General features: G+C 29.9%; 1 protein-coding gene across 38 annotated transcripts; it reads left to right on the forward strand.

Moving 5' to 3' along the window:
• The first annotated feature begins 3,696 nt into the window (after positions 1-3,696).
• On the forward strand, positions 3,697-26,175 carry LOC109004069. Of its 38 annotated transcripts, none has more exons than XM_035687355.1 (19): positions 3,697-3,817; positions 4,888-5,051; positions 7,027-7,718; positions 10,201-10,344; positions 11,472-11,516; positions 12,047-12,091; positions 12,629-12,673; positions 13,200-13,244; positions 14,955-14,999; positions 15,525-15,563; positions 16,095-16,139; positions 17,230-17,274; positions 18,391-18,435; positions 18,961-19,005; positions 19,556-19,600; positions 20,120-20,158; positions 20,688-20,732; positions 23,378-23,823; positions 25,419-26,175. In XM_035687355.1, the coding sequence occupies exons 3-19, from the start codon at positions 7,046-7,048 to the stop codon at positions 26,013-26,015; spliced, it is 2,433 nt and encodes an 810-aa protein (XP_035543248.1). In that variant the 5' UTR covers positions 3,697-3,817; positions 4,888-5,051; positions 7,027-7,045; the 3' UTR covers positions 26,016-26,175. The 38 variants fall into 38 exon arrangements, with proteins under 38 accessions (XP_035543248.1, XP_035543265.1, XP_035543255.1 ...); XM_035687372.1 differs by lacking the exon at positions 18,961-19,005 and having other exon boundaries at positions 7,027-7,535; positions 7,629-7,718; positions 19,496-19,600; XM_035687362.1 differs by lacking the exon at positions 20,120-20,158.
• Positions 26,176-26,227: the final 52 nt, after the last annotated feature.

Consider the following 26,227-nt stretch of genomic DNA (forward strand, 5'->3'; position numbering starts at 1 on the left):
AAACGCCTCCTTCGGTATCTCAAGCACACCATAAATTTTGGTCTCTTCCTCCATAAATCATCCAATCTTCAACTTCAAGCCTTTTTCTGATGCGGATTGAGCGGGTTGTCCCGATGTCGGCCGCTCTACCAGTGGTTATTGCATTTTTCTTGGTCAAAATTTATTCCCTTGGAGTTCTCGCAAGCAACGCACTGTTGCTCACTCAAGCACCGAGGCTGAATATAAGTCTCTAGCCAATACCACCTTTGAATTACTTTGGATCCAGTCTCTTCTTAAGGAACTTCATGTCTTTCTTCCTAAATCCCCCTTACTTTGGTGTGATAATCTTGGAGCTACCTACCTATCCGTCAATCCAGTTCTTCACTCCCGCACCAAGCACATGGAAATTAATTTCCACTTTGTTCGCGATCAAGTCACTGCCAAATCACTTCAGGTTGCATTTCTCCCTTCCAAATACCAGTTGGCTGACATTCTAACCAAACCTCTACTATCCTTTTGGTTTCACACATTAAGGACGAGCCTCACTGTCATCAACATGCCGTTTGGCTTGTGAGGGTGTGTTGAATAAGTCATCTCCAGCCCACAAATGACTCGGCAAGACTCCTCCAAATCAGCTCATCCATTAGAAGACTCTGGAGTCACGTAGACTAGGCTGAGACTTTATCCCAGTGATTGTATACGTTTGGGTAGCAAAGTCTTCTCAATACTTTCCAAGTATTCTCGTAATTATGAAAATACTTCACATGCCAAACACAATGAACCATCTTCGTACCAAAGTCTCTCTACTATAATATTTATCACTATTATATATAAAAACAATCATCATTAAAAAAAATCAATCATTGATGAGACCCACACATTTTTCAATTATCTATCCAAAAGTCAACAACTCAACATACTTCATACATCCAAACAACTCAAAATACTCTCAATGAGACCCACAAACCCACTTCAATCTCTACTCATAATTATTCACAAACATTCTAATATTTATCACTATTATATATAAATAAAAAATAAAATCACTATAATATTTATCACTATTAAATATAAATAAAAAATAAATTTGCTATAATATTTATCACTATTACATATAAATAAAAAATGAAATCACTATAATATTTATCACTGTTACATATAAATAAAAAATAAAATCACTATAATATTTATCACTATTATATATAAATAAAAAATAAAATCACTATAATATTTATCAATATTCTATATAAAGAAAATTATCATTAAAAAAAAATCAATCATTGATGGGACCTACACCTTTTTCAATTATTTATCAAAAAGTCAATAACTCAACATATTTCATTCATCCAAACAATTCAAAATACTCTTAATGAGAACTACAAACTTACATCAATCTCTACTCATAACTATTCATAAATATTCTTAATATTTCTCAAATATTCTCACTGCCCAAACATAACTTATCAATCTAATAATCTTGCAGTACATATTTGGTGGTGTATTTATATGGTTCAAGGCATCCCACTTGGTAAAATCTTTCTCGTGGATACGATACTGGAGATGATAGTGTGCCGCCAACATGGGTATCTCTGCGGGACCGATTCTATTGGCGTGAACCTTTCACGAGATCATAAACCCGGGGTAAGATTCCCTGCCAGTCCTTGCATGCATTGTCCTATAAACCCCAAACTATGTGTTTTACTCAGTTCTTGTACCACGTGATCTTCTCTTGAGTGCCTTTTTGGTCACCTATCGGTCTTTCTTCACCTACAACGCATATACTTATCTCTAACATGTTAGATATAAAGATAAAATCAAATTAAGCTCAAAGTAAAATCTGATATGATTATTACCAAAATATTTGAATTTTATAATTATCTAGAGATTATCTTATCTATCTCTGTAATTTTTCTATAAATCGGAACTTATGCCTTTTTGAATTATTCATAATAAACAATATGCAGTCCTAAAATATTTCTTCTCTCCCAGTCTCTCTTTCTCATTTTCTATTTTATATAAATTTCTACCATAAGTGTTGATGCAGTTTTTCAGTGGGGTCAGAGTCTAATTAACAATATGGTTGAACGATCCATGATGATATATGGCTTAAGCATTAATACAGTGCTTGGATGCTCATCCATCAAGTAAATAATAAACAAAAGGTACTAAAAAAATGTAAATAAAAAGGGAGACAAAAATTTAAGTGATTCAACATAATAGCCTATATCTATAAGTCGTTTGAGGTAAAATCAATTATGTTTAATGATTACACAGTTTCTCGTTACCTCGTGTAACTCACGATATAATTGAGATAATAGGGTTAAGGTGTGGTTGAATTAGATGCTGCCCTTGTAGAGATCTAGAGAGTGAATGGGGTTCCTAAAATCAATTATGCTTACTTTAAGTCATTTTCACATTTTTATATGTTAAAGATTTAGTTTTATCTAATCTTTCTTATCTCATTTATTTATTTTATTCTTGAAAGAGTAATGATACTTATACAATATATTTTACAACACGTGTTTTAAAATGGAGGTATTTTTATAAAGTGATGTTAATTTTATAAGATATTTTATAAAAATACCCCTCATTTTAAAATATAATTATGTAAAATATTATGAAAAGTGATGTATGTTTATCCATTTTCTTCTTGAAAATAGGCTGATTTATTTCATTTTATATCCAACACAAAGATATGTTTAGAAATAATTTTCATCCCATCACATTTCATCTTTTTCAAATATTACTTAAACACAAAGACTTTTAAACTAATTATTACAATTTTTTCAAACTATTACAACTTTTCCAAACCTCGAAATAAAATATAAAAACAATTAAATTTTTTTAAATCTAAAAACAAAAATAACAATAAAAAATTTGGGTGGCTCTACAGCCACAGTAAGGAGCACCCGTTGAGGGGTCTCGCTTGTTCGTTTTGTATGTGTTTTTTTTTCTTGTTTTTTTAATATATTTAAATATTTTAAAAAAATTACAACATTATTAAAAGAGTAGTGATACTCTGCCGCTTAAGTAGCACCGCTCCAAGTGACCTAGGCTAAATTGGTTTTTTTATTTTTTTCAATTTTTTTTTATCAATTTAAAATATTTTTAAAAAAATATAAAAAAAATTATCAATACATTAATAATTACTTCTTTAACTATTAAATAAAAAAAATAAAATAAAGGAAGTATCAAATTTAGATATCAAAGTAGCATTTTTCTATTAAAAATACTTAATCATTAAGTAAAAGAAAATAACGAGAGTTACCAATAAGAAAAATTTATATTGTAATAATATTTTTATTTTATAATTTTTTTTTTTAAATTTTTTATCTCTTTTTTTAAAATTTAATAAATATTTAAATTATTTAATTACTATTCACAAAATTATTCTACCGTATCATTCCTCACAAGATTGCCGACCAATTGCGACAAAGGAAGTACACTAGAAATTCCAACTGGCCTGTAAAGATTATGATTCCGAATACTTTTTCAATGGGAAAATGCTTTTCAATGACGTTGCAGGCTACTGCACGGATAAAGATGATTTGAACGATTTATGTTCCCAATGCATTTGGAATCTCAGGCCGGCTGCTTTAATCAGAAAAAATAAAAGAGTAGACCCCAGATTAATTCAATTATTGGGGTTATGATCATATATGTCTTCTTCTGAAGTAGCGATAAGAAGAAACTACGTACAAGGCATATATATTTGAGTGCGCAGGTCATCATTTCTGCAAGAAAGATCATCGTTTTCCGGAGTCTACAACAGCCAACTGATCAGACTTCCAAGCCGACAGATAATTTCGGAGAAAATCCCTCCCTCCCGTCCAGCGTCGTAAGTATTAATTATCTGTTTACATGACAGTGATGAAGTTTTAAGTTTCAATCAGTTTACCTTTTTTCTCAATGCAAAATGCATAGACTTGTAATATTTTATATAACTCGTTTTTGTTTACAAAAATATATTTAATTTGTAGAAGTAACCTTATTTTAAAATATGGTTATAAAAATAATTGTACGTGTATATATTTTATTTTTGAAATTTAACATTTCGGATCAGAGAAAATGGCCGCAGATGCATACGCTGGAGGAGAACATGAGTCGGGATGAAGAGTTACTCCAACTTATAGTCTTATACAATGCTGTGCACGTACGCTACTTAATTTGAATAAGACAAATGACATTCTTGATTCTCTCTCCCGGAGGCATTGAATTATAAGATAATCACAGAAGAGAAATGATAAACTACCAACTAATTTACTACTCTTAAACAATTATTGAATAAAATAATATTATTTTTTAAATTTGATTTTGCTTTTTGGTTTTGATTTGATGTATCTAATATTTGAAAAAATTATATTTTATAAAAACATAATAGATAAATTATAGATGAATCGTTAGTGTATCACTACTCATCACAGAATCCAATAGAGACGAAACGGCTCTTCACGTCGCTGCAGCATGGGGATATAGTGAAGGAGTTGGTGGATCATCATATGTCGGCAGAGAGTTCTAATTAAATTAATATTAAAAAATTATATCTTCAAAATTAATTTCAAATTAATAATAAAAGAATTTAATTAATCTCATTTAAAATTCTATATAAATTTCTTAATTAATTACTAACCAAATATCTAGCAACATATTCCTATTTATGTCAATAAGAAATCTACACTTACATAAACATGACCTACAAAAAACTATCATGTCTGCACTTTCAACACTTACATAAATCTACACATGAGAAATTATTATTTTAATATTTGTTAAAATTACTGTAGTTTTTTATATTTGGTGAATGACTCTAGTTAAAATCTAAATTATTTTAATAATACCTAATTTAGTGAGATTTTTTTGGCTCATATTATCTAAATTTTAATCATTTTTAAACTTTGGCCGAGCCAGGATGGTCTAACGATAAGAAGAAAATCCAAGGCATATTTGGACTCTCCGGGTCATCATTTCGGCAAGATCGATCGTTGTCTTCCAGAGACTACAACAAACAACGGAGACTTACAATCTGACAGTTAATTTTGAAGAAAATCCATCCCTCCCGTCCAGATATCGTCGTAAGTATTAATTATCTGTTCACATGATATTAGTGATGAAATTTATAAGTTTCAGCCAGGATTGGATACATAAAATCATCTCATTTTATCTCATTATTATGATTTTTTAAAACACTCATCTAAAATATAATAAATAATTCAATTTTTTTAAATTTTAAAATAAAAATAATATTAAAAAATAATATTTTAAAAATATTTTATTTAACTTTTAACAAAACATCTCGTTTTATTTTATCTTAATTGTATATCGAGTAATTCTACATACAGCTGTGAAGTGTGCAATCTCCGCGTAATCGCTTTGAAAAAGAATATGGTCCACTATTAAAAAATTAATTTTTTTCATGTGGGTCTCATATTTTATTCATTTTTTTCAAAACGATTACGCGGCAGTTGCACAATCACGGTTGCAAATATCTTTTCTCTTGTATATCAAAAGCAGATCCGGTCAGTTTAGCTTTTTTTCAGTGATGAATTAAATCCACTGTTTTGTAATTCCTATTTCATGAGTTTAGGCGCCGGTTTTTAAAAGGGAAGGAGATGGAACATCCAGATTCCAAACCAAAACTTTGTTAATTACAGCTAGTAGATGAATTGCATACATAAAACACAGAAGGACAAATTTGTTGGATATTTTGTTTGATATTTTTGTCTTTTTAATTTTTTAATTTATCATTTTTACACCACAAATCATACCTTTTTTTTTTCTATTTTAATTTTGCTAAACTAAATAAATTCTTCTACTCATTATCACACATTTTATAAGAAAAAAGAATTATATTAATGTGTGATATAGAAATAATAAATAGATTTTTTTTAATCTCTTGCAGTGTTATTGCTATGTGTGTGTGTGTGTATATATATATATATATATATATATATATATATATATATATAAATATATATGCGCGCGCATGTGTATGCATGTAAAATACTATACTGTGAAAATTTTTCTACAACTGTAGATAAAATAATATTTTTAAAAATATTTACTTTAATTTGATTTTTTATTTAATGTGCTTGAATTTAAAAAAAACATTATTTTATTAATAAGTTGTAAATAAATTATATTTATGGATTGTCATTGATCTATCATATTTTCATACTATTTTCATTTTTATTCTATTTTTATTTAATGCATTTATTGTAACGAGGTATATAGCTAGTTACTCAAGAAGATCCCATCCCTAATTTTATATTTCTCATTTTCATTTAAGGAACTTTTTATTAAAAAAAAAATAGAGAAGAAAAGGAAAATGAAAATGATAGAGTTACTACTCTCTTACTATCCATTTACTACTACTCTTTTTGTATTTGATTTTTTTTAATTTTTAATTTTAATTAATGGTTAAGGAATTGACTATCAGTAATATTTTTTTAATTTTTTTCTTAATGATTAAGAATGTTAAAAAAATATTTTAAAAAAAATGATAAAAACATATATAAAAAACTGAAAATGAACTATGAATAATAAATAGATAGTAATTAGCTATGTAATAACCCTATCACTATCTGAAAAAGATGCAATACTTGCATAATTAGTATTTTTTTTCTCCTTGAAGTTTGAATACTATATTAATATAATGCTATAAAATCGTTAACTTTAGGCAGATGTCTGAGTTGAGTTGCCAGCTTGACTTGTTAATTAATCCTATATATATTTTGAGAAATAATATTTGTAATTTTTTAAGTTTATTACATTTTTTTAGAAAAATAGTAAATCTGAGACTTAAATAAAAAAATATTTTCTTAATGGTGAATCTTTTTTTTTTCTTCTAAGAAATTGTGCGTAATTTACACATTTTAATAAATTATTTTATTCTCAAACTAGTAAAACATATCATCCACATCATTTATTAGTTATGCTCTACACATTGATTTTAAAATAAGATTTTTCTTCTGACGTTTTCTTTTGCATGTATATTTAATTCTTGAAATGTTCCCAAAAAAAAAAAAAAAAACTGGAAATTTAACATAGTGGAGAAGATAAAGAAAAAATGGCAAATGCGCCGGAGGAGAACATTATCATAAGTTCCGGACGCGGTCAGGATGAAGATCAGTTATCCAACTTTGCAGAATTGTACAAAGCTGTGCGAGACGGTAAATTGACTGATACAGTACGCATTCTTGATCAGTCTCAAGACTTTGATCAACCCGGTGATAAGGCATGTAATAAGATAATCACAGATAGAGACGAAACGGCTCTTCATGTTGCTGTTTTAAATGGACATGAGCATATAGTGGAGGAGTTGATGAATCGAATGTCGGATGAGAGCTTGGCCATGTATGATAGAGACGGTTACACAGCTCTAATCACGGCTGCCGTGCTTGGAAATAGGAAAATGGTGGAGTGCATGCTTACAAAAAAATCTGATTTGATCAGAATTAAAAGTAATTCCAACGGAAAAAATCTTCCAGTTGTTATGGCTATTGATTTCGGGCAAATAGAAATGGCGCGCTATTTGTATGATCTTACTCCAGAAGGAGATTTAATTCCACAGGATAATGATCAGGAGATTACTCCAGATGAAGATTTAATTCCACAGGAGGATAATGATCAGGAGATTACTCCAGATGAAGATTTAATTCCACAGGATAATGATCAGGAGATTCATAAGGACCACAATGGTGCTACGCTTCTTACCTGTGCTATCTATGCTGGGACTTTGGGTAAGAATTGTGTTATTTATTTATTTATTTTTTATAAGAAAACATTCATCTTCATTCAAGATTAACAATTACAGACATTTATCAAACCATTTATCAAACCAAATGGCCTGAGAAAGAAAGTTTGGAATACAATTCCACCACATCTCAATACTCTCAACCCTCCAAACATTTCGGACTAGTTGATGAGCTGCCCTATTCCCTTCTCAATACACGTGATTAAAAGTACAACTTTCAAAACAGGTTTTCAACCTTTGAACCTCTGCAAAAAGGATCCCGAGAATGGAATCCGCCATATTGTTTCCTTGGAGAGATTGCACTAGCAGCAAACAGTCACTTTCCACCATTAAATCCGATATACCCATTGTGGAGCACAATTGGAGGCCACGAAATACTGCCAACAATTCTATAGCTTCTTGGTCTTCCACTTCTCCTTCTAATTTACTAGCAACCATCACCACATTTCTTGAAGCATCTCTAAGAATGACTCCTACTCCCGCTTTCTGGAGATCCCCAAATATAGCCCCATTTGTATTGACCTTTAGAACGCCATCTGGAGGAGCCGTCCATCTCAGATGATTTTTGAGTTGTGCTTTTGGTTCGGCTAGGACTGCTTTAAAGCTATGTAGCAGACCCAAAGCATGATTAGTTACTTGTTGAGTGCTCAATTGGAACTTATCAAATTCCATCTTATTTTCGGGAATCTTCGGCTGGAAGAGTTTCGCCTTCTATGAATGAAGAGCTGAGTAAGGGCTATACAGAAGCCGAAGTCTTGATGGCCTTATCATCCATGAATGCATCAAAAGCTCCTGGACCGGATGGGATGTCCCCAGTATATTTTCAGACCACTGATCTTGCACCAACTGTCGAAGGAACTCTGCTTGCTCCACTCATATTTCCATCCCCTGCATTGAGCCAACGTAACCAGGCCAAGCTCCAGAGCTCCCACCATTCAAGGCAGCACCATTTGGTTCCACAACTTCCACCGCTCCTCTGCCTTCAAATCGCTTCATCTCTATTGGACGCTCTGATAAAACAGAGTCCGTTGCATCCTCTTTAAATGCCAACTCATTCTCCATCGAAGCTACGTTGTCCACCGAGGGAACTTTCCGCACCATCCTCTGAAAATCCCTGCTTTCCCACGATCGACCATCCCTGTAATGATCTCCATAGCTAACGGCCCTCAACCAAGCTCCATACGGGAAGGTTTCTGCTTCTTCTGCCGATATCTCGGTTTTCCTCAACCTTCGTTCCTTAACTCCATGCCCCAAACAGCCGCATCCGTAGCAGAAATTGGTGAGTCTCTCGTAGGAGAAACGAACCCAAAACGAATTACCATCCCCCATAGAAAATTTTGTGCCCCTTAAAGGTTTCAGAACATCTATAGTCACCCTTACTCGCATAAAATCACCCCATGCTAGATCCCCCTGCTCCAAATCCACTTCTTCAACGCTTCCCATCCTCTTTCCTATCAGGGACCCAACATACTCGTTTCAGGCTCTCAAGGGTAGATCATGTATACGGATCCAGAAAGTTGCTTCATTAAGCTTAATCTGATGCACCTGCTTGTTGCCATCTACCTCCTGCAACATCACTAGTTGTTTGTTAAAAGACCATGGACCCTCTCGCTGCACTCGTTCCTTGTCACGTAGATCATCAAATTCAACAAGACTCAACGTCGAGTTAAGATCCCGTAACCGAATCCCTTGGACTGGACGCCATGCCCGTTTCATAATCATCTAAAAAACTTCTCGATTGTAATATTTTTCCGTTAACAATGAGATAAGCAATCCCTTACCTCTACACAAAGATATTTCTTCTAGTCTACTAGACTCCACAAGCACCTTCGTCTCTTCTTGTTCTGTCAATGATAGTCGTTGCCATAGACCTTCCAGATTCTCAGCCATGTTAACAAACTCCCCAGAAAACGGACTTTGATTTTGGAAAGGAAAAGGAAATTGCAGTACTAAGGCTGTCGATAAGCCTCCACTCAGACCTAGCGTCTAAGCAAGGGAAAAAAACCCAAGAACTCGTGTTATACGATCTGGTAAGAGGAGTATTATAGTGATTAAATAAAAGTAATCTCATAAACTGATGTAGCTTTATGTTATTTGTTAGGTTTACAATAAAAGTAATTTTATAATCTGACAAACCATGTCAAGTTACGTTAATTTGTGGAATTATTTTTGTATAAACCTTTTGTGGCTAGAGTATTTCTTATCTGGAAATAGAAATCCTCCATGAAGTCTTATACAAGAAATTCTACACATTGACATGATTTAGTGTGATGTAAGTAGAGTTAACTTATTAATAAGTCATGTAAATGTATAAATTTTTTTCAGTGTAAGATTAAAACTTCTAACCCATTAATTGCAGTTATTTTCTTGCCATATATCATTTGAGATCTTGGTAATATAATTATAATAATTCCCCTTTGACCATTTCTATATATGTTCTCATGTACATGATACGCCTGGTACATTAGACGGAATGCATATTGCTTTGGGATTAATCGAACGCTGCCCACGTTTGGCATTGGCTATTGACAAGTATGACGAGTCGGGAATCTTAGCATTGGCCTCTATGCGTCAGTCCTTGCCAAGTGGAAATCAGCGCATCTACTCCTCAAGTATTACTACTCTGATCTCCTTTAATTCCTTGCTTTACAATATTGTAATATTAATCTTCAATATTAATGGCTCATTTTTAAAAAAAAAACACCATCAATAATGTATATTGGATTACTTTTTCTCAGTAATTAAAAAAGAAATCAAGATCCATGAGAATAGCTTAAAAAAAAAAAAAAACATTATCCTGCGTAGACTCAATCCCATGATCTGACGTTAATTGTAACGAAAATAAAAAAATAAAAATAAAAATAAAGAAAATCATAATCAGATTAGTATTTAAAAAACACTTAGTAATTTAGAAATGTTTTTCTTAAAAAAATATTTATTTTCTAAAATAATCAATTTTATATTTTAAAAATTATTTGAACAAATATTACTTGGAATTTATTATTTATTATTTAATAGGCTTATTTTGTAATCTGAAAATTTTTAAATCTTTTTAGGGGTAATTTTGTCTATTTAAGAGAAAATAGGGTACATTGCAATTTTTTGGCAGTTTAAGAGAATGATTGTCAAAATTGATAATTTGAGGAATGACTGTAAATTGGGTACTGCATGGTAGTTCGAGTTGACTTTGTATATTTTCTCCTATAAATATATAAAACAATTCCGGGTGTTTAAGATCACATATATATATATATATATATATATATATAAAAGTAAACTTAAAAAAAAAGATCATATATAAAAGAACTTAAAAGTTACATGTATTAATATTCCAAGTATACTTTCGATATAACAGTGAAGGTAATACGAAGCTAAAGTTATAAACAATGCAATTCAAGAATTAAAAAATTTAATATGAACCTAAATATATTGGATAAGAATGCAATTCATGTAACTAGACTTCATGTATTAGTTTCAAATGTACTTTTTTACTAAATCAATTAATAAAATATACTTAAATTCTAAAGTCGATCATGCTATCCCTTAAATCATTTATTCTGTTACTTCTTTGAAAAATTCTACTATCAAGTTGGTGTTAATCAGATTAGTCAAAATCTAGAATATTAAAAGTTTTGCCATAATGTTAATTAGATTTGTTAGCTTTTTTCTTGCTAAAAAGGTATAATGCGCATTCCAATATTGGCTCCTGTGATTTGTAAAACTCGTTTGAATATTTCAGATGTAGAACATGGCCAAAGCAATCAAGAAGAAAGTAACAGATCAGGTACGCCAGCAAGTTAGTTTTGGCATATTTTCCCATAATTTTGGCTTGTATTTAAGATCATATATATATAAAAGTAAACTAAAAGCAAAAAAAAAAAAAAAAAGATCATATATAAAAGAACTTAATGTATACTTTCGATATAAGAGTGAAGGTAATATGAAGCTAAAGTTATATACATTGCAATTCAAGAATTAAAAAATTTAATATGAACCTAAATACATTATATAAGAATGCAATTCATGTAACTAGACTTCATGTATTAGTTTCAAATGTTCTCTTTTACTAAAGCAATTAATAAAATATACTTAAGTTCTAAAGTCGATCATGCTATCCCTTAAGTCATTTCTTCAGTTACTTCTCTAAAAAATTCTATTATAAAGTTGGTGTAAATCATATTAGTCAAAATCAAGAATATTAAAAGTTCTACCATAATGTTAATTAGATTTGTTAGCTTTTTTCTTGCAAAAAAGGTATAATGCGCATTCCAATATTGGCTCCTACGATTTGTAAAACTCGTTTGAATATTTCAGATTTAGAACATGGCCAAAGCAATCAAGAAGAAAGTAACAGATCAAGTACGCCAGCAAGCTAGTTTTGGCATATTTTCCCATAATTTTGGCTTGTATTTAAGATCATATATATATATATATATAAAAGTAAACTAAAAGCAAAAAAAAAAAAAAAACATCACATATAAAAGAACTTAATGTATACTTTCGATATAAGAGTGAAGGTAATATGAAGCTAAAGTTATATACATTGCAATTCAAGAATTAAAAAATCTAATATGAACCTAAATACATTGGATAAGAATGCAATTCATGTAACTAGACTTCATGTATTAGTTTCAAATGTTCTCTTTTACTAAAGCAATTAATAAAATAAACTTAAGTTCTAAAGTCGATCATGTTATCCCTTAAGTCATTTCTTCAATTATTTTTGTGAAAAATTCTATTATAAAGTTGGTGTAAATCAGATTAGTCAAAATCTAGAATATTAAAAGTTCTACCCTAATGTTAATTAGATTTGTTTTCTTTTTTCTTGCTAAAATGGTATAATGCGCATTCCAATATTGGCTCCTGCGATTTGTAAAACTCGTTTGAATATTTCAGATGTAGAACATGGCCAAAGCAATCAAGAAGAAAGTAACAGATCAGGTATGCCAGCAAGCTAGTTTTGGCATATTTTCCCAAAATTTTGGCTTGTATTTAAGATCATATATATAAAAAAGTAAACTAAAAGCAAAAAAAAAAAAAGATCATATACAAAAGAACTTAATGTATACTTTCGATATAAGAGTGAAGGTAATATGAAGCTAAAGTTATATACATTGCAATTCAAGAATTAAAAAATTTAATATGAACCCAAATACATTGGATAAGAATGCAATTCATGTAACTAGACATCATGTATTAGTTTGAAATGTTCTCTTTTACTAAAGCAATTAACAAAATATAATTAAGTTCTAAAGTTGATCATGCTATCCCTTAAGTCATTTATTCAGTTCTTTCTCTAAAAAACACTTTTATACAGTTGGTGTAAATCAGATTAGTCAAAATCTAGAATATTAAAAGTTCTACCATAATGTTAATTAGATTTGTTAGCTTTCTTCTTGCTCAAAAGGTATAATGCGCATTCCAATATTGGCCCCTGCGATTTGTAAAACTCGTTTGAATATTTCAGATCTAGAACATGGCCAAAGCAATCAAGAAGGAATTAACATATCAGGTACGCCAGCTACCTAGTTTTGCCTGATCAGCATATTTTTCCATAATTTTGGCTTGTATTTAAGATCATATATATATATATATATATATATATATATATAAGTCAACTAAAAAAAGGAAAAGAACTTAATGTATACTTTCGATATAAGAGTGAAGGTAATATGAAGCTAAAGTTATAAACATTGCAATTCAAGAATTAAAAAATTTAATATGAACCTAAATAGATTGGATAAGAATGCAATTCATGTGACTAGACTTCATGTATTAGTTTCGAATGTTCTCTTTTACTAAAGCAATTAATAGAATATACTTAAGTTCTAAAGTCGATCATGCTATCCCTAATTAAGTCATTTCTTTTGTTATTTCTCTAAAAAAATTCTATTATCAAGTTGGTGTTAATCAGATTAGTCAAAGTCTAGAATATTAAAAGTTCTTCCATAATGTTAATTAGATTTGTTAGCTTTTTTCTTGCTAAAGAGGAATAATGCGAATTCCAATATTTTCTCCTGCGATTTGTAAAACTCATTTGAATATTTCAAATCTAGAACATGGCCAAAGCAATCAAGAAGAAATTAACATATCAAGTACGCGAGCTAGTTGTTTTGCCTGATCAGCATATTTTCCCATAATTTTGGCTTGTATTTAAGATCATATATATATATATATATATATATATAAGTAAACTACAAAAAGAAAAAGAAAAAAGATCATATATAAAAGAACTTTATGTATACTTTCGATATAAGAGTGATGGTAATATGAAGCTTTAGTTATATACATTGCAATTCAAGAATTAAAAAATTTAATATGAACTTAAATACATTGGATAAGAATGCAATTCATGTAACTAGACTTGATGTATTAGTTTCAAATGTTCTCTTCTACTATAGAAATTAATAAAATATACTTAAGTTCTAAAGTCGATCATGCTATCCGTTAAGTCATTTCTTCTCTTATTTCTCTGAAAAATTCTATTATCAAGTTGGTGTCAATAAGATTAGTCAAAATCTAGAATACTAAAAGTTCTTCCATAATGTTAATTAGATTTGTTAGCTTTTTTCTTGCTTAAAATGTATAATGCGCATTCCAATATTGGCTCCTGCGATTTGTAAAACTCGTTTGAATATTTCAGATCTGGAACATGGCCAAAGCAATCAAGAAGAAATTAACATATCATGTACAAAACTAGCTAGTTTTGCCTGATCAGCATATTTTCCCATAATTTTGGCTTGTATTTAAGATCATATATATAAAAGTAAACTAAAAAAAGAAAAAGAAAAAATATCATATATAAAAGAACTTTATGTATACTTTCGATATAAGAGTGAAGGTAATATGAAGCTAAAGATATATACATTGCAATTCAAGAATTAAAAAATTTAATATGAACCTAAATACATTGGATAAGAATGCAATTCATGTCACTAGACTTGATGTATTACTTTCAAATGTTCTCTTTTCCTAAATCAATTTTAATAAAATATACTTAAGTTCTAAAGTCGATCATGCTATCCATTAAGTCATTTCTTCTGTTATTTCTCGGAAAAATGCTATTTCCAAGTTGATGTTTCTCAGATTAGTCAAAATCTAGAATATTAAAAGTTCTATCATATTTTAAATTAGATTTGTTAGCTTTTTTCTTGCTAATAAGGTATAATGCGCATTCCAATATTGGCTCCTGCGATTTGTAAAACTCGTTAGAATATTTCAGAGGTAGAACATGGCCAAAGCAGTCAAGAAGAAATTAACATTTCAGGTACGCCAGCTAGCTTGTTTTGCCTGATCATCATATTTTCCCATAATTTTGGCTGGTATTTAAGATCATATATATATATAAAAGTAAACTAAAAAAAGGAAAAGAACTTAATGTATACTTTCGATATAAGAGTGAAGGTAATATGAAGCTAAAAATATATACATTGCAATTCAAGAAATAAAAAATTTAATATGAACCTAAATACATTGGGTAAGAATGCAATTCATGTGACTAGACTTCATGTATTAGTTTCAAATGTTCTCTTTTACTAAAGCAATTATTAAAATATACTTAAGTTCTAAAGTCAATCATGCTATCCCTAATTAAGTCATTTCTTCTGTTATTTCTCTAAAAAATTCTATTATCAAGTTGGTGTTAATCAGGTTAGTCAAAATCTAGAATATTAAAAGTTCTTCCATAATGTTAATTAGATTTGTTAGCTTTTTTCTTGCTAAAAAGGTATAATGCGCATTCCTATATCGGCGCTTGCAATATGTTAAACTCGTTTGAATATTTCATATCTAGAACATGGCCAAAGCAATCAAGAAGAAATTAACAGATCAGGTATGCCAGCTAGCTAGTTTTGCCAGATCAGCATATTTTCCCATAATTTTGGCTTGTGTTTAAGATCATATATATAAAAGTAAACTAAAAAAAAAAAAAAAAAGATCATATATGAAAGAACTTTATTTATACTTTCGATATAAGAGTGAAGGTAAAATGAAGCTAAAGTTATATACATTACAATTCAAGAATTAAAAAATTTAATAGGATTCTAAATTCATTGGATGAGAATGCAATTCATGTAACTAGACTTCATGTATTAGTTTCAAAAGTTCTCTTTTACTAAAGCAATTAATAAAATATACATAAGTTCTAAAGTCGATCATGCTATCCCTTAAGTCATTTCTGCTGTTATTTCTCTGGAAAATTGTATTATCAAGTTTGTGTTAATCAGATTAGTCAAAAGCTAGAATATTAAAAGTTTTACCATCTTTTTAATTAGATTTGTTAGGTTTTTTTCTTGCTAATAAGGTATAATGTGCATTCCAATATTGGCTCCTGCGATTTGTAAAACTCGTTTAAATATTTCAGATGTAGAACATGGCCAAAGCAATCAAGAAGAAATTAACAGATCAAGTACGCTAGCTAGCTAGTTTTGCCTGATCAGCATATTTTCCCATAATTTTGGTTTGTATTTAAGATCATATATATAAAAGTAACCTAAAAAAAGGAAAAGAACCTAATGTATACTTTCGATATAAGAGTGAAGGTAATATGAAGATAAAGTTATATACATTGCAATTCAAGAATTAAAAAATTTAATATGAACCTAAATACATTGGATAAGAATGCAATTCATGTGACTAGACTTCATGTATTAGTTTCAAATGTTCTCTTTTACTAAAGCAATTAATAAAATATACTTAAGTTATTAAGTCGATCATGCTATCCCTAATTAAGTCATTCCAACTGTTATTTCTCTAAAAAATTCTATTACCAAGTTGGTGTTAATCAGGTTAGTCAAAATCTAGAATATTAAAAGTTCTTCCATAAGGTTAATTAGATTTGTTAGCGTTTTTCTTGCAAAAAAGGTATAATGCGCATTCCAATATTGACGCTTGCGATTTGTTAAACTCGTTTGAATATTTCATATCTAGAACATGGCCAAAGCAATCAAGAAGAAATTAACATATCAGGTACGCCAGCTAGCTAGTTTTGCCCGATCAACATATTTTCCCATAATTTTGGCTTGTGTTTAAGATCATATATATATATAAGTAAACTAAAAAAAAAAAAAAAGATCATATATAAAAGAACTTTATTTATACTTTTGATATAAGAGTGAAGGTAAAATGAAGCTAAAGTTATATAGATTACATTTTAAGAATTAAAAAATTTAATATGAATCTAAATACATTGGATAAGAATGCAATTCGTGTAACTAGACTTCATGTATTAGTTTCAAATGTTCTCTTTTACTAAAGGAATTAATAAAATATACTTAAGTTCTAAAGTCGATCATGCTATCCCTTAAGTCATTTCTTTTGTTATTTCTCTGAAAAATTGTATTATCAAGTTGGTGTTAATCAGATTAGTCAAAAGCTAGAATATTAGGAGTTTTACCATCTTTTTAATTAGATTTGTTAGCTTTTTTCTTGCTAATAAGGTATAATGCGCATTCCAATATTGGCTCCTGCGATTTGTAAAACTCGTTTGAATATTTCAGATGTAGAACATGGCCAAAGCAATCATGAAGAAATTAACAGATCAGGTACGCTACCTTGCTAGTTTTGCCTGACCAGCATATTTTCCCATAATTTTGGCTTGTATTTAAGATCATATATATATATATATATATATATATATAAGTAACCAAAAAAAAAAAAGGAAAAGAACTTAATGTATACTTTCGATATAAGAGGGAAGGTAAGATGAAGCTAAAGTTATATACATTGCAATTCAAGAATTAAAAAATTTAATATGAACCTAAATACATTGGATAAGAATGCAATTCATGTGACTAGACTTCATGTATTAGTTTCAAATGTTGTGTTACTAAAGCAATTAATAAAATATACTTAAGTTCTAAAGTCAATCGTGCTATCCCTAATTAAGTCATTTCTTCTGTTATTTCTCTAAAAAATTCTTTTATCAAGTTGCGATAATCAGATTAGTCAAAATCTAAAATATTAAAAGTTCTTCCATAATGTTAATTAGATTTGTTAGCTTTTTTCTTGCTAAAAATGCATAATGCGCATTCCAATATTGGCTCCTGTGATTTGTAAAACTCATTTGAATATTTCATATCTAGAACATGGCCAAAGCAATTAAGAAGAAATTAACAGATCAGGTACGCTAGCTAGCTAGTTTTGCCTGATCAGCATATTTTCCCATAATTTTGGCTTGTATTTAAGATCTTATATATATATATAAAAAGTAAACTAAAAAGAAAAGAAAAAGGATCATATATAAAAGAACTTTACGTATACTTTCGATATAAGAGTGAAGGTAATATGAAGCTAAAGTTATATACATTGCAATTCAAGAATTAAAAAATTTAATATGAACCTAAATACATTGGATAAGAATGCAATTCATGGGACGAGACTTCATGTATTAGTTTCAAATGTTCTCTTTTACTAAAGCAATTAACAAAATATACTTAAGTTCTAAAGTCGATCATGCTATCCCTTAAGTCATGTCTTCAGTTATTTCTCTGAAAAACTCTTTTATAAAGTTGGTGTAAATCAGATTAGTCAAAATCTAGAATATTAAAAGTTCTACCAGAATGTTAATTAGATTTGTTAGCTTTCTTCTTGCTCAAAAGGTATATTGCGCATTCCAATATTGGCTCCTGCGATTTGTAAAACTCGTTTGAATATTTCAGATCTAGAACATGGCCAAAGCAATCAAGAAGGAATTAACATATCAGGTACGCCAGCTACCTAGTTTTGCCTGATCAGCATATTTTCCCATAATTTTGGCTTGTATTTAAGATCATATATATATATATATATAAGTAAACTAAAAAAAAAGGAAAACAACTTAATGTATACTTTCAATATAAGAGTGAAGGTAATATGAAGCTAAAGTTATAAACATTGCAATTCAAGAATTAAAAAATTTAATATGAACCTAAATACATTGGATAAGAATGCAATTCATGTGACTAGACTTCAAGTATTAGTTTCGAATATTCTCTTTTACTAAAGCAATTAATAAAATATACTTATGTTCTAAAGTCGATCATGCTATCCCTAATTAAGTCATTTCTTTTGTTATTTCTCTAAAAGATTCTATTATCAAGTTGGTGTTAATCAGATCAGTCAAAGTCTAGAATATTAAAAGTTCTTCCATAATGTTAATTAGATTTGTTAGCTTTTTTCTTGCTAAAGAGGTATAATGCAAATTCCAATATTTTCTCCTGCGATTTGTAAAACTCGTTTGAATATTTCAAATCTAGAACATGGCCAAAGCAATCAAGAAGAAATTAACATATCAAGTACGCCAGCTAGTTGTTATGCCTGATCAGCATATTTTCCCATAATTTTGGCTTGTATTTAAGATCATATATATATATATATATATATATATATAAGTAAACTAAAAAAAAAATGAAAAATGATCATATATAAAAGAACTTTATGTATACTTTCGATATAAGAGTGATGGTAATATGAAGCTAAAGTTATATACATTGCAATTCAAGAATTAAGAAATTTAATATGAACCTAAATACATTAGATAAGAATGCAATTCATGTCACTAGACTTGATGTATTAGTTTCAAATGTTCTCTTTTCCTAAATCAATTATAATAAAATATACTTAAGTTCTAAAGTCGATCATGCTATCCATTAAGTCATTTCTTCTGTTATTTCTCTGAAAAATGCTATTTCCAAGTTGATGTTTCTCTGATTAGTCAAAATCTAGAATATTAAATGTTCTATCATATTTTAAATTAGATTTGTTAGCTTTTTTCTTGCTAATAAGGTATAATGCGCATTCCAATTTTGGCTCCTGCGATTTGTAAAACTCGTTCGAATATTTCAGAGGTAGAACATGGCCAAAGCAGTCAAGAAGAAATTAACATTTCAGGTACGCCAGCTAGCTAGTTTTGCCTGATCAGCATATTTTCCCATAATTTTGGCTTGTATTTAAGATCATATATATATAAAAGTAAACTAAAAAAAGGAAAAGAACTTAATGTATACTTTCGATATAAGAGTGAAGGTAATATGAAGCTAAAGTTATATACATTGCAATTCAAGAATTAAAAAATTTAATATGAACCTAAATACATTGGATTAGAATGCAATTCATTAACTAGACATCATGTATTAGTTTCAAATGTTCTCTTTTAATAAAGCAATTAACAAAATATAATTAAGTTCTAAAGTTGATCATGCTATCCCTTAAGTCATTTCTTCAGTTATTTCTCTAAAAAACACTTTTATAAAGTTGGTGTAAATCAGATTAGTCAAAATCTAGAATATTAAAAGTTCTACCATAATGTTAATTAGATTTGTTAGCTTTCTTCTTGCTCAAAAGGTATAATGCGCATTCCAATATTGACGCTTGCGATTTGTTAAACTTGTTTGAATATTTCATATCTAGAACATGGCCAAAGCAATCAAGAAGAAATTAACAAATCAGGTACGCCAACTAGCTAGTTTTGCCCGATCAACATATTTTCCCATAATTTTGGCTTGTGTTTAAGATCATATATATATAAAAGTAAACTAAAAAAAAAAAAAAGATCATATATAAAAGAACTTTATTTATACTTTTGATATAAGAGTGAAGGTAAAATGAAGCTAAAGTTATATAGATTACAATTTAAGAATTAAAAAATTTAATATGAATCTAAATACATTGGATAAGAATGCAATTCATGTAACTAGACTTCTTGTATTAGTTTCAAATGTTCTCTTTTACTAAAGGAATTAATAAAATATACTTAAGTTCTAAAGTCGATCATGCTATCCCTTAAGTCATTTCTTTTGTTATTTCTCTGAAAAATTGTATTATCAAGTTGGTGTTAATCAGATTAGTCAAAAGCTAGAATATTAGGAGTTTTACCATCTTTTTAATTAGATTTGTTAGCTTTTTTCTTGCTAATAAGGTATAATGCGCATTCCAATATTGGCTCCTGCGATTTGTAAAACTCGTTTGAATATTTCAGATGTAGAACATGGCCAAAGCAATCATGAAGAAATTAACAGATCAGGTACGCTACCTTGCTAGTTTTGCCTGACCAGCATATTTTCCCATAATTTTGGCTTGTATTTAAGATCATATATATATATATATATAAAAGTAAGCTAAAAAAAAAAGGGAAAAGAACTTAATGTATACTTTCGATATAAGAGGGAAGGTAATATGAAGCTAAAGTTATATACATTGCGATTCAAGATTTAAAAAATTTAATATGAACCTTAATACATTGGATAAGAATGCAATTCATGTGACTAGACTTCATGTATTAGTTTCAAATGTTCTGTGTTACTAAAGCAATTAATAAAATATACTTAAGTTCTAAAGTCAATCATGCTATCCTAATTAAGTCATTTCTTCTGTTATTTCTCTAAAAAATTCTTTTATCAAGTTGGCGGTAATCAGATTAGTCAAAATCTAAAATATTAAAAGTTCTTCCATAATGTTAATTAGATTTGTTAGCTTTTTTCTTGCTGAAAATGTATAATGCGCATTCCAATTTTGGCTCCTGTGATTTGTAAAACTCGTTTGAATATTTCATATCTAGAACACGGCCAAAGCAATTAAGAAGAAATTAACAGATCAGGTACGCCAGGTAGCTAGTTTTGCCTGATCAGCATATTTTCCCATAATTTTGGCTTGTATTTAAGATCATATATATATAAAAGTAAAGTAAAAAAAAAAAAGGAAAAAGGATCATATATAAATGAACTTTATGTATACTTACGATATAAGAGTGAAGGTAATATGATGCTAAAGTTATATACATTGCAATTCAAGAATTAAAAAATTTAATATGAACCTAAATACATTGGATAAGAATGCAATTCATGTAAGTAGACTTTATGTATTAGTTTCAAATGTTCTCTTTTACTAAAGCAATTAATAAAGTATGCTCAAGTTCTAAAGTCGATCATGCTATCCATTAAGTCATTTCTTCTGTTATTTCTCTGGAAAATTCTATTATCAAGTTGATGTTAATAAGATTAGTCAAAATCTAGAATATTAAAAGTTCTACCAAGTTGTTATTTTTAATTTTGTTCATCACATGATTATTAAAGATTTATTTTAAAAAAATTGTCATTCTTCGATTACGCTAAACCTATTTAATCAGGTATAAAAAAAAATGTTATAGTAGGAAGATTATTATGAAATGATCTATGCTTTTAAAATTCCTTGTTTTTTAATATTTACTAACTTGACTTTTCATTAAATGACCAAATTAGATCTATAGTCATTTAATATAAGAATAATGGATGATGTGGTACCATTAAAATGAGCGAATGCCCTACTTCCAAAGTTATATATGCTACCTATAAGGTTAGTAATTTAATTTGATACATTATTTTTTGTAAGTTAACTAATGATATATAATATCATAGTAATTAAAACAAATAAGTGAGAAGTATAATAGACATAAGAAGACATTTAATCCAATAACGGATTAAGATATTAAAATATGGATGAAGCAATAAATGATCTAGTAAAGTAATGTTATAAATGACTCGAGAAAAAGAGAATAAAGCTTACAATAACTTAAGACAACCCTGCATAACATGAAAATATCAAGAATAGAGTTAGAATTCAGGATCTCTGCTGTGATATTATGTAAAATCATTATTTATTCTAAAATTTAACTAGATTTCATTATATATTATATTTTCAACACTAGTGCCCTATGATGATCCTAGCTTTGATTTGGGTAAAAGTTTACTAATACAAGTAGTTAAGCTAATTTTGTTCTTTTTTTTCCTTTTCAGTAATGTCGACAACGCGTTGCTATCTTGTTTCAGTAGTCCTCAACTTCTTTGGTATACCTAGGGGTGTAAATTTAAACTGGTAAACCGGAAAACTAGCCAGGACCGGACTAAACCGGACCAACCGGTCCGGTCCGAAACCGGTTCCTATATTATGAAAACCAGTCGGATCCGGTCCGGTTTCGATTCCATAGTTTCCAGGACTGGACCGGACCGAACCAGACCGGTTTGAAAAAATATATATATATAAATTAATTTTATATATTATACAAAATATTTATATATATAAGTTTTATATATAATATATAATTATATATTAAATTTTTATATATAATACATAATTATATATCACATATGAAATAATTTCATATTATAATTTATAAATTATAACATAAAATATTAATCTTAAATATGAGCATTTGTAATTTGTTTGATTATATGTTATTAATATAATTATATATAAGATAATGTTATTATAATTTATAAAATAAAAGTTTAATCTAAAGTTAAAAATTTAATTGATCATATGTTTTAAACATAATATATATATTAAATTATTAATAACATTTTATCATAAGAAGTAATACTTTATTATATTTTTTTTTTACATTTAAAAAAAACCGGAAAACCGGTATAATCGGAGGTACCGGTTTATTAGGGTAACCGGAGCGTAATCGGTTTTGAAAAATACATAACCGGTACATACCGGTTCGGTTCTAGATTTTGTCTAAAACCAAGTCGGACCAAACCGGTTACATCCCTAGGTATACCCTGTCCAGTACTCGGCCATCAGAATGATCAATATTCGCAGATTTTTTTTTTTAAATTCGTTTTTTTTTTAATTATTTATAATTTCATCTAATTAACTGATATTTGACAAATGTCTCGATAATGTTCTCAGGAATCACGCAGTTGTACGAGATGAAGAGGATCCATGACCAGTACGATAAACTTCTTTCTAAAATGTGTGAAGAGATATCAGAATCACTTCAATCAAACACTCAACAACTTAAGGATGGCCTAGTTTATACTGCCATTTGCCAGGCTGCCGAGAACGGGATTTCCGAGTTTGTTTCTAAGATGCTTGAAACGGATCGACATTTTTTATGGACCGAAGATAGAAATGGAAGGAACATATTTATGCTCGGTGTCTTGCATCGTCAAGAAAAAATCTTTAGCATTCTATACCGGCTAGATGGGAAGATCATGAACTCCTTGACATGTTTACAAGATCGCAATAAAAATAACATGTTACATATGGCAGGGATGATGGAAGATGCCATCAGGCAGATTAATCAAATCCCAGGGGCAGCTTTACAGATGCAAAGAGAGTTACAATGGTTCAAGGTCCTCTCTCTCTCTCTCTCTCCCTCTCTTCCCTCTCTCCCCCCATGTTGTTCGCCTATTATGCAGGATCTGCTTGCCTGAGGCGAAAGGAGAGGATCGAGCTTTTGCACCAGCTCCGTGTTGGCCTCCTCTTTCTTCGGCCATTTCTCTAGCTAGCCAGCTTTTACGCTTTTTTGTTTTATGTTTTTGTCTCTTTCCATTTAGAAGAATTTGAAGCCCAAATCTAGTTATCGCCCTATATCCATTGCATGCATGATATGTGCCCCTCAGGCAACCTTCTGATGCCATTCTCCTCCGTGTCTTCCACCCTTAGTCCTTAATCTCCAACATATAATCACACATGTACACCAACTCACCGATTTACGATTTAGACATATTGTCTTTCAACATATATTAAGCAACTTTAACTCGCGGCGTAAAGATTCTCATCAACCAACTCACTTCAATTCATTGCTCCCGGTCCTAATCCATTATTTACCGGTTGCTGTAGAGGCTTAATTTGCAACAGTTCATATATTGATCTGCTCTAAAAATTGCCATTTTGGTAAACCTTTTCATGGCCTTTTGAACTAGAAATCATGAGTATCTAATCAACTTAGTTGATTTTCTTTGTTAATTTTTTTTCCTGTATTTACTAGTACTAGTTTGGGGTACTAATTATACGGATCCCAGTTATATCCCTAGCTAGTTTTATATCTTGCTGAAAAGAAGGCAAGGCATATATCCTTCTTTCTCTCATTAATTCATTGGTGAACAAAATCCCATGAAATAGTTCCATGAGAAAACCAATTAGCTAAGAAAAGAAGTTCATAAAATGACTAGCTTGTAATCAGTAGCTAGCCTTATACCAATAATATTGTTTGAGATTTGTGCAGTCCGTGTCATACTCACAGATTGGAACAAGACTTAATTAAGATTCTCTTAAATTCTTGTTCGAACTTGAGTGCCTCAAATGAAATCGAAATAAAAATATGGAGTAGGCTTCCAACAAGCTAGACTTGACCTAAGTCTACATTAATTTTTCAGTTTCATGGTACAGATCAGAAACAAACACCATTAGTGCCACATTGAACGCCTATATATTACATGCAGCTGAAATTTTAGTCATAATATATTCTACGAATGCAACATCCTGTTGCCGTCCGATTCTTCTTGTTCCAAATTGGGAAAGCCACGTTGGCATTTCGGATCTTGAACAATATTGTAACAAGTGGAAAGTATGAAATAAAAGATTGTGATACCTTTTCTGTCTTTATAATAATTTGATCAGGGAAGGCTGAGGCTAATTAGGTACCGCGTACTGAGATATATAAGGATTGGTCTCATAGACCAATTCCAGTATTTTTCTCTATCATTGTACATGTCTAGAATATATATCTAGCACTATATATGTAATATCCAATATTGGAGCTGACGATTTTATCATGGACTAGGTAGATTAATAATCATATATAATTTGGACGTATTGAACCTTATTATATTTTCTATTTATTCTGTGTAAGGTTAGAGTTTCAGTCTTCATAATACTATATATCCAAGTAAGTAGTTTTGGTAGCATTCAGCTTGATCTAACAATTTCTTGCTAACAAATGCAGGAGGTAGAGAGAATTGTCCTTCCCAGGCATAAGGAAACCAAAAATGGGGATGGTTTAACTCCCCGACAACTATTTACGAAGAACCACGAGGACATGAAGGAAAAGGGAGAGAAATGGATGAAAAATACAGCAAGGTCATGTACGGTGGTGGGTGCTCTCATTGTTACTATTATGTTTGCAGCTATCTTTACTCTTCCAGGTGATAACAACCAAAGCATGGGCTTGCCAAAGTCCTTGAACAAGTTTTGGCTCAACGTCCTCATAATATTCGATGCATTGTCCCTTTTTTCTTCCTCAACTTCAGTCTTGATGTTTTTGGGAATTCTCACATCACGTTATTCAGAAGAGGATTTTCTTGAGTATTTGCCAAGACAGATGATAATAGGCCTTTTGACTCTCTTTTGCTCTATTGCGACCATGATGATAACCTTTTCAAGTGCTCTTTTAATCATCCTACAAGAGCAATTACGGATTGCAATTCCTCTCATTTGTTTGGCTAGTGTTCCAGTCACGTTCTTCGTATGGATTCAGTTCCCAATTCTTAAGGACATGATCATTTCAACCTACGGACCAAGCATCTTCACAGGCCGAAAATGAAAAGTTAATTAATATACTTGATCCACTGTGTAATTATGGTACTGCGTGCTGTAGGAGATCATGTATATTTGTTGCATGAATTATTGGCATACATATTAGCCAAAACCGAATATTTGTTCCTTTTTGTTGGACCGATAAGTACGACTGATGGATTTGAACAGGTTTATCTTTGCATATATTATCATTCATCAATAAATTAATTATCCAACTAT

Source organism: Juglans regia, chromosome 2, assembly GCF_001411555.2.
Source record: "Juglans regia cultivar Chandler chromosome 2, Walnut 2.0, whole genome shotgun sequence".
Lineage (NCBI taxonomy): Eukaryota > Viridiplantae > Streptophyta > Magnoliopsida > Fagales > Juglandaceae > Juglans > Juglans regia.

What these genes read in the sequence shown, in the direction of transcription:
- LOC109004069 (XM_035687354.1), top strand. Translation starts at nt 7,046, where the DNA reads ATGGCAAATGCGCCGGAGGAGAACATTATCATAAGTTCCGGACGCGGT. An exon ending in TCAGCGCATCTACTCCTCAA is followed by an intron (nt 10,345 to 11,471) that starts GTATTACTACTC and finishes TGAATATTTCAG; the next exon opens with ATGTAGAACATGGCCAAAGC. An exon ending in AGAAGAAAGTAACAGATCAG is followed by an intron (nt 12,674 to 13,199) that starts GTATGCCAGCAA and finishes TGAATATTTCAG; the next exon opens with ATCTAGAACATGGCCAAAGC.